At 44.0% G+C, this 10038-nt stretch overlaps 1 protein-coding gene across 1 annotated transcript in view; it reads right to left on the bottom strand.

Annotated features, from left to right (window-relative positions):
• Positions 1–9922, bottom strand: part of SERPINB11 (serpin family B member 11) — a 74258-nt gene extending 64336 nt beyond the window's left edge. The window contains exon 1 of the mRNA XM_060614035.3: positions 9629–9922. Within this exon, the coding sequence (XP_060470018.1) occupies positions 9629–9677 (49 nt within the window). The 5' untranslated portion in view covers positions 9678–9922. The remainder of the gene's footprint in view (positions 1–9628) is intronic.
• Positions 9923–10038: the final 116 nt, after the last annotated feature.

Here is a 10038-nt window from a genome sequence, read left to right as displayed (position 1 = left end):
ACAAAATGTTCAACACGAGGTAAAAGGATATTTTAATACTCTATCTTCTACTAAATTTGAATAATATCTATTTCAAAAACCATATCTACTCTTCAAACGTACTAACCTAAATACCCACATTTATTTGAATTTAGGTGACATCTAGCACCCTTACTTGTCTAAATTTCTTTTGTTTTGTGAAATAGATGATCAATAAAACATTTATTCAAATTATTTGTTGCTTTCCTCTTTTTTTCATTTCAACAAAGTACAAGTGACCCACCACACAGAGGAAAGATAATTTAAAAATATACTATCACATTAAAAAGAAAATTCAAAATAGGAGCAGAGCATGGTAAGGCTGAAGGTAGTTTGGTACCAAACATGAAAGGTGCCGTAGGCCACGTTCACAACTTTCTATTTTATCCTAAAACAAATGGAAAGCCAGTACGGGTTTCATTTGTTTGTTTCCCAAAGATGAGACTGAGATCATCATATCTGCATTTTAAAATTATATCTCTGGCTATTGTGATATAAATGGATGAGAGAAAAGAACAGTGTAGATACAGTGAGATTAATCAGTAAGCCATCAGAATGTCAGAAGTGGCACTGGGGAAAACCAGATATGTAAGAATTACTTCACAAGTAAAGTGCACAGAATTCCAGCAACACATTATATATGACAGAAATGAGAGACAGAAGCCAAAAACCATGTCCAAGTTTCCGGCCTACCCAACTGGTCGCATGGAAGAAGATTTTGTTTTGGAAGGAAGAAAAGATCGTGGGTTTAGGTTTGTATCTGTCGAATTTTAACTGCTTTTTTTTTAAGTTTATTTATTTTGGGGGGGTGCGCATGCAGGGGGGAAGGGCAAAGAGAGAGAAAGAGAATCCCAAGCAGGCTCTGCACTGTGAGTGCAGACGCAGGTACAGGGCTTGAACTCACAAACCATGAGATCATGACGTGAGCTGAAATCAAGAGTCCGACACTTCACCAACTGAGCCCCCCAGATGCCCCTTAATTATTTTTGAGACATCTCAATGGACTTGTCCAGTAAGCACTAGAATACATGAGTCCAGAAAGCCAGTGCAGGATATGATCTGAAGCTCTAAATTTGTCATGTTCAACATAAAAGTTTTTCCATATTTATTCAGGAACTCTAAAACTTGGTTAAAAAAAAATAAATAAAAAAGGGCAGCTAAAGGCAAGAATGAGATCCTAGGGAGAGAATGTAACGTGATGAGAAAGGAGGGCCTAGAACTGCCTCTGAAGTACATCAACATACAAAGATCAGGTATTGACAAGTTTTAGTTTCTAGGACACAGCTTTGCTTAAAAGGACTGTGTTCATTCCAAATCCTTCTCAGTCAGTACTGAATCCCCGCTGATTTCATAAAACGTGAATTCTGGAGGATTTGAGAAAGGTCTAAATTTTCTCCGGCAGAATTCAGCAGCCCAAGAACACAGCAGAGCAAGTAAATATTTCAGCACGTAAGGATAAGACTCGGCCACGAGAACTGAGCGACCACGGGGTGAACAGGCTGGGAAAGGAAGGCAAGGTGGCCCGCGGCTGTCTGGATGCACAGAGAGGCTCTGGGCTACCTGACAAGGCTGAAGAAAAGAAATGAGAGGAATGAGTTGGTGACAAATGTAAAAGGATCAGAAGGTTGGCCCAAGACCTGGGATCCTGAATAGTATTTTAAAAGAAAGTTTTCAGTAAGAAGTAAATTCAGAGTGTCAACGCTCAGTCTTCTAAATTCAGTCTTCACTCATTTCTAATGATTCAATGAAGGCGAAACTGGTATAGCATTCTGGGGGGTTCGAAGACTTGATTGTTGGAATGCCTTTAGACCACAACTTTCAACTGCTTGTTATTTTATTTGGGGTTCAAAAGAAACTTTACAAAAGCACGCAAGACAAAGGCTCATAGGCATCGGAATCCTATGTGGTAGAGGGCACGAATGATACCTAGTTGTGAGAACTGAAAACTTTTGCCTGCATTCTAGGCCAGTCAGAGAAGCAACCAGCGACTGCTGCCTGCACTGGGGCCCTGCGTAGGGAAATGGATGGAAAATTCAAATCTCGTGTCTTTATTTTTAAAGTAATACATTATAATTCATTGCCTAACACAGGATATACTGACTCCGTATTGATAAATAAAGAAATGCCTCAGTGAAAAGTTGTATAAGGAATGGATAGTTATGTGCTCTCGAGCTTCTGCCCCCACAGAGTACACCTCGCACCCATCACAGGGGTCCAAACTCTAATTTTAGTTCTAAAAGCTGGCCATATCAATGTTGGAGAGAATACGGAGCAAGAACGCCCATACGCTACTGGAGGGGGACACAGAAAGGTGCGACCCCTTTGGAAATCAGTGTGGCCAATTCTTATAAAAAGTAAACAGGTACCTAACATATGACCTAGCAGCCCCCCCCCCCCCCCCCCCCGCCGATATTTACCTAAGAGAACTGAAAACCTGTATCCATGAAAGGACTACACCCAAATGTCCAGAGCAACTTTATTCGCAGGGCCAAAAGCCAGAAATAACTCAAATATGCATGAGCAGGGGAATGGACAAACAATGGAATAATAGGACTCGGTGACAGACAGGAAGAAAAGTACCGACTCCTGCACGGGATGAACCTCCCACACGCTGTGCTGAGCAAAAGCAGCGGGACGGAGAGAACACGTAATGTGTGTTTCCACATCTACGAAGCCGAGCCTGCGGTGACCAAAAGCTGACTGGCGGTTTCCTGGGGCTGGAGCTGGGGAGGATACTGATGGTAAGAGAGTCCAAGGGAAACTTCTGGTGGGACGAACGCTCTACAAGTTGATTGGCTGGTGGTTACACAGGAGTTTATATTTTCGAAAGGCACTGATGTGCACGCTTACAGGGCATGCGTTTTCTTTCATGTAAATTATGACTCAATAAAGTGAGCCGAGAAGGATGAGGAAGAGAATTGCACAAAACACACATAATTACTATTGTTTCTGGAAGGACTTGGGTGGAAAAGACTTCTTAATTAAATTTGTTTTTAAGAGCAACCTCCTTCTTACCAACTCCGGGCCAATGCTCAATGTGTTCATATACATTTAACCATATTTAATGATACGCCGGTGTCCCTGTCATATGGAAGCATCATGAAACTGCAAATTAAAAAATGAAATTCTGTGATCTGTGATCTACCAAGTTGCCTTCACTGGTCATCAAGATGTTAAAAATGACCATATTTAAATTGTAATATGAGACTTGAGGGAGTTTAATGAGAAAATTCATTTCCAGATAATTTTCTGTTAAATGTCATGAGATAACATTTGGCATTTCAAGCTATTTTTATGTCAGTTTTTGACACAATTTTCACAATAGACAAAGATGAAAGCCGAGCTTCACAAACTATTTCTGTTTATAAATGGAAGGATACATACCTTCTTCCCTTATGAGATGATATCGTCCTCTGGGGACAACCCTCAATGGACAATCCTACCGACTCCCTCAGAACAGGGAGTCTGCCCAAATTATTTATGCTGTATACCTGAAGCACACACAGGTGGTCAGTGACAATGTGACAAATTAACGAATGACTGAGTCTTTCCCCATAAACCACTCAGGAGCCTATCATTTGTCCTATAAGAACTCATTTGTATTTCTACTATAAAAGACATAATAAACATCTGGAAAATGTGTTATCTGCCTCACTGTGTGCACTGTAGTGTAGGCCATTCAACTAACAATTATTCTGTCCCTACAGTGTGCCATGCTGAATCAGGCAGTGGGTTCCCATATATAATAGGGTGACCAAAAAATAAATAAATAAGCCAAGCGTCCTGAAGGCCAGAATATGGGAACTGGATTCAAAACACAAGCAGGCCAAAATTTGGGAAAACGTCCCAATGTTAGTGATCAAGGCAGAGTTCAAGGTCTGGACCTAGACGAGGAGTATGAATGCAATATATTACAGGTAAGTACCTGAGACCGGTCAGAAAATAGCTGGTGGGCAATCAGAAAACTAAATATCCAAAAAACTTAAGAATCCCATAAAGAAAAGGCAAACTCATAAATTCAGGAAGACATTTTACAATAGACAGAACAGCCCAGAACTTCCCTGAGGGTTCTCCCTCCCAAGTGGCTATGCGTGTGTGATTGCCCAGAGGACAGGGATGTCCCAGAGCACAGAAACCCAAGGCCAGGCCCCGGCCTTCTAGAATCTTAACATTTAAGACTGCTATTGTTTCTGTGTCTCATCACTGTCTACCCAAATGGGTGGAAACCGGCAACACGCACAACCCAGAAGATTGCCTAAGATGATTCATATTTCACTTGAGACTACTAATGTAATTGCTTTCTCCCTAAGAAGGACTCTTTGACCTGTATTTTTTATCTAACACTCATTTTAAGAAAAACAATAGCTTGCGTTTTTAGTATGTTTTTTGAGCGGTCAGACCAAAGGGAAGTGAAGATAACCTGCACACAACAGAGCACCGTCCGCATTTCCGCCTGGGAGGTGATGTTTACGCCCACTCCAAGAGTGGCACATCAACGACCTGGAAGGCAACGCACGCTGACACCGCTGAGAACCGGTCATTCCGCCGACACATCCCGCAGTGACAGGCTTCCAATGTGGCAATGAGATACCGTCTGTTTGCAGATGCAGAATGCCATCACAAATAGAGAATCGTACGTGAGTAGTTTTAAAACCCAGGGGATTAGTCTGTGTGAGCTCAGTGAGCCAGACCTCGTAAACACCCTTGATGGGCTTAATACACATATTGGGGTCCTGGAACACTTTTCCAAACTCTGATGCAGAGACATAAAGCAACCTGGGAGAGAACTGCTGCTCCACCTGGAATCCAGTAACACTTTAGAACTGAGGAAACGGCACCTTATATTCTAATACGGTGGCTAAAAGCAAGATGACCGTGATTTGGTTTAACAAGGCATGACTCATACGAAATAAAACAGAAAACTCGGCAATTATCCTACTGTCTACGAGGAGTCGCTATTTTCTACACTCTGTAACTCTAATAAGTGGGCTTGCTGGATACTATTTCCAAAAATCTGGCACTATCAGTTCAAGACAGTAAACACGATGATAAAGAAAACAATGTAATGAGCTCAAAGAGACAGAGACTTGAAAGTATATTTACGACCGCATTGTCTTACATAAATTTTGGAGTGAGATAGGACAGCTGTGGTAAGTAGGCTGCGACTAACTGCCCTAATAGTAAATGCAAAAACACAAGGTCAATGCCAACAACATTAAGGGCAAATACAAATTAAAAATAGGGGCACCTTGGGGCGCCTGGGTGGCTCAGTTGGTTGAGTGTCTGACTTCGGCTCATGTCATGATCTCATGGCTCATGAGTTCGAGCCCCGCATCCGGCTCTGCTGACAGCCCAGAGCCTGGAGCCTGCTTCGGATTCTGTGTCTCGCTCTCTCTCTGCCCCTAACCCACTTGCATTCTGTCTCTGTCTCTCTCAAAAAATAAATAAACATTAAAAAAATTAAAAAAAAATAAAAATAAAAATAGGGGCACCTGGGTGGCTCCGTTGGTTAAGTGTCCAACTTCGGCTCAGGTCATGATCTCGCGGTTCACGAGTTCAAGCCCTGCCTAGGGCTCTGTGCTGACAGCTCAGAGCCTGGAGCCTGCCTCAGATCCTGTGTCTCCCTCTCTCTCTGCCCCTCCCCCTGCTTGTGCTTGCTCTCTCTCGCTCTCTCCCTCTCTCTCGAAAATAAACGTTAAAAAAAACTTTTAAAAATAAATTAAAAATAAGAGGCTTAATTCTTCCTGTCGAATACAAGAGATTCCCCTCCTCTCCTTTTTCTCATCATTTACTCTAGAAAATGTGTAATTCTAAGCACTTTCTCCTCTTTGAAATGTCTATACCCCCTTTTGAAGATTGAGCCTTCTGTCAGCTTCATGGCTTGAGGAAAGCCTTTTCTCAAGGACCCGTGAACCACCTCTTGGAAATGTAAACTTCATGGGAGCCAGCACCCCATCTCCCAGTTTCCTAGAAGGGTAGGCACCTAAGTCAGAGGGCCAGGTTTCAAAAACTGCCTCCGACCCTAAAAATAGAAGTCTGTTTTTCCTCTGGATAAAGCCAAGTAGCTCACACAGATGGTCACCTCAATTCCCAGATGAATCTAGGATGAACTGTTTGTGACACATGATGCTATCAAGTCCTCTTACTTGAGGAATAGTTATGGTTTATTGTTTCAGAATATGTATGTTATGAGTTCCATCTGCTTGGCTATATAACAGGCTGTGGTTGCCCTCTGCCTTTATACTCTCTTAGTGAATGGCCTGTGATACGCGTCACATTCTGGTTTAAGGCTTCTTCAATAATAAAAGTGTTTTCTTTTTCTACCACCTTTGTCAGGAGAATCTCTAGGTTGGAAGAACACTTTAGTGTTTAATTCTATTTCCCCAACACTTTCCACAGTTACAAAGAGCATGCTTCGTCCCACCAGAATCCTGCCATGGGACACTAAAAGAAAATGTGTGTGATAATTTTAACTTTAACGTTTGTTTATTTTTGAGACAGAGAGAGACAGAGCATGAACAGGGGAGGGGCAGAGAGAGAGGGAGACACAGAATCCGAAACAGGCTCCAGGCTCTGTGCTGTCAGCACAGAGCCTGACGCGGGGCTTGAACTCACGGACCGTGAGATCATGACCTGAGCCGAAGTCGGACGCTTAACCGACCAAGCCACCCAGGCGCCCCGATAATTTTAACTTTAAAGAAAGGACGTTCTGTTTTCTTATACAGCCTCTGATGCTAAGCTCTACCAAGATTCCTAACCCACAGGAAAAATCAGATCAGAAATATTTACTGCTTTCAACTCGCACATTTTGGTGTAATTTTTTATGCACCCAATAAATAACGAATACGGGAACTGATTTTTTTTACTTTAATTTAAATGTAATGTAGCCGTGTGCGGCTGATCGCTATACTATTGAAAACCAGAGGTTTAAAAATTTTGTTTGCTTGCCATTTCATGGCTCTATCCGTGAATTTGGAGTCTCAAGCAAGGCAAGAAAAGTCCAATTTTACGTCCCCATGGGTCCATCATATGTGCCTTAGGAGTCCAATCACCTCCATACTTCTAGCCAAAGAGCCGCTTGATTTCACCCACAAAATTTCATTAAATGGTAAAGAAAATCATACCAATAGAAACTCGGATCTACAGAAAGTACTAAAGATTGACCAAAATGGTAAACTGTGAGTAATTATAAAAGACATTTTTGCTCATTTTCAAAAGATAATTGACGGCTTAAAGCAAAAACAACAGCAATCTATTTCAAGGTTTATAAGAAACAGAAATAAAATCTGTCACTAGAAGAGCAAAACGGAGGAGAGCATAAAATGGAAGCACACTCTTTGAAAGTTCGCACATTAACAATTAAGTGGTGTATTTCCTGAAGATGGTCGGTGAAGGGTTAAATATGCAAAGTGTAGAAGATCTAAACCAACCACTAATAAATCAATATTGGAGATAAATATAATACTAAAGGGGCCCCTGGGTGGTTCAGTCAGTTGTGCACCGACTCTTAGTTTCAGCTCAGCTCATGATCTCAAGGTTGGTGGGTTTGAGCCCCGTGTCAGGCTGTGTGCTAACAGTGTGGAGCCTGCTTGGGATTCTCTCTCTCTCTGCTCCCCCCCCCCCCCCGCCTGTGCATGTGCTCTCTCACTCCCTCTCTCTCAAAATAAATAAGCTCTTAAAAACTGGGGCGCCTGGGTGGCTCAGTCGGTTAAGCGGCTGACTTCCGCTCAGGTCATGATCTCGCGGTCTGTGAGTTCGAGCCCCGTGTCGGGCTCTGTGCCAGTTGACTGCTCAGAGCCCGGAGCCTGTTTCAGATTCTGTGTCTCCCTCTCTCTCTGACCCTACCCCATTCATGCTCTGTCTCTCTCTGTCTCAAAAATAAATAAACGTTAAAAAAAAAATTAAAAAAAAACTAAAATGAAAACTAGCTTATCAGGGCACCTGGGTGGCTCAGTTGGTCAAGCGTCCGGCTTCAGCCCAGGTCACAGTTCATGAGGTCAAGTTCTGTGTTGACAGCTCAGAACCTGGAGCCTGCTTCTGATTCTGTGTCTCCCTCTCTCTCTCTGCCCCTGCCCCACACACGCTCTGTCTCTCTGTCACTCTGTCTCTGTGTGTCTCTCTCTCAAAAATAAAAATAAACATTAAAAAAACATTCTTGAAAAAACTAGCTTATCAAACACTTTAAAAAAATGTAATACTAAAAATTCTCAATCAGAAAGATGTCAAGAAAAAAAGAAAAAGGAAACAACAAATGAAACAAGCAGAAAACATGGCAATATGGAAGATTTAAACCCAAACGCAAGCATAGTTACATCAAACATAATGATCTAAACGTTCTATTTCAAGGACAGAAACTGTCAGACCGCCAGAAAAAGCAACACCCAATGGAACACAGTCCAGCTCCAAGTTTGATATTTGACTGCTGAGGGCATTCAAGTCCCATGGCTCTCTCCCTGGGACCCACATCTGGGCTCGCTCGTAAGAAAGCCCTAGAGCTCCCTCCCTCGGCACCTGCAGGAAGTGCAGGGCACCAAGCAAGCCCTGACAACCAGGTTAAGGAGCTCTTACCCAGGGCCAACTCCTAACCACAGTAAAGCCCTCCTGGCACCGAAACCCGGAACCTCAGTATTCCCTGCATCCGACTCTGTGATGACAGCTCAGAGCCTGGAGCCTGCTTCCCATTCTGTCTCACTCTCTCTCCCTCCCCCACTCATGCTGTCTCTCTGTCTCTCAAAAATGAACGCTTTAAAAAAAAAAATTACAAGGAAAATAAAACAGAGGAACCAGAAACTGACCCACACATACATATGTCACAAAGTTTCCAAGGTAAGTAATTATTGGGGTAAGAAGAGTCTTTTCAACAAATGATGCTGTAACAACCGAAAATTCACATGAAAACCAATGCGCCCTAACCCTTACTTAACAAAAACGTACTCAAGATAAATCATACACCTCAGTGTAAAAGCTATTAGTATAAAAGTTCTAGGGAAAAAAATAAATAAAACACAGAAGATGGTCTTAGCAAATTTGAGATAGGCAAAGATTTCTTCTTTTTTTTTTTAACCTAATTCTTGCTCAACATGTTTATTTTTTTCTTCTTTTTTTTCTTCAATTTATGAAATATATTGTCAAATTGGTTTCCCTACAACACCCAGTGCTCATCCCAAAAGGTGCCCTCCTCAATACCCATCACCCACCCTCCCCTCCCTCCCACCCCCATCAACCCTCAGTTTGTTCTCAGTTTTTAAGAGTCTCTTATGCTTTGGCTCTCTCCCACTCTAACCTCTTTTTTTGGCAAAGATTTCTTAAATAAGACCAAAACGAGAAAGAAAATCCAGAACTCATAGAAGAAAAAAAGCGACGAATTGGACTTCATCAAAATGTAAACCATCCCACTGCGGGGGCGCCCCCTCTCTGGCGCCCAGCAGGAACCCCGGGCATGGGGCGCGGGGTCCCCCAGGCACTGGCGTCCTGCCACGGCGGGCCAGGAGGCCGGGCGGGGGTCTCCGGGGCCCGGATCCCGGGTGTCCTTAGCGTCCTGCATCACCTTCCCCACCACCCGGCGCGTGAAGAGGCAGCCGCAGCTACACGAGGGCCCGCAGTGGCCTACCTGGGCTTTGGGGACTGCGTGCGGCGACGGTCTCGCCCCAGGCCTCCATCCGGCGGGCTAGGACCCTCTGTCCCTTAGCAACCACACAGCACGCGCCGCCTGCTGTGTGGCTGAGGCCCAAGTGGTCCGGCGCCTCCCGGAGGCGTTCACCGTGAAGTTCACCCACGACCAGAGGTGCCCCAACCCCGACTCCAGAGGATGCTCCCACGGGGGTCACGGAGACCGTGCGCAAACAAGGGCTGAAGGGGACGAGCCAGGGCCTCACCGGGCCACCCGCCTCTCGGTCAAGACCCACCCCCGCGCAGCTGCTGTGGAAAGGTCAACTTAAGGAGGCCCGGAACCCGGGGTCACCGGGCGCTCCCAGCTCTCGCGTGAACACGTCCCTGCGTCATCGAGACCCGGATGCGGGA

Source organism: Panthera onca, chromosome D3, assembly GCF_046562875.1.
Source record: "Panthera onca isolate mPanOnc1 chromosome D3, mPanOnc1 haplotype 2, whole genome shotgun sequence".
NCBI lineage: Eukaryota > Metazoa > Chordata > Mammalia > Carnivora > Felidae > Panthera > Panthera onca.
This window is presented reverse-complemented; position numbering and strand designations above follow the sequence as displayed.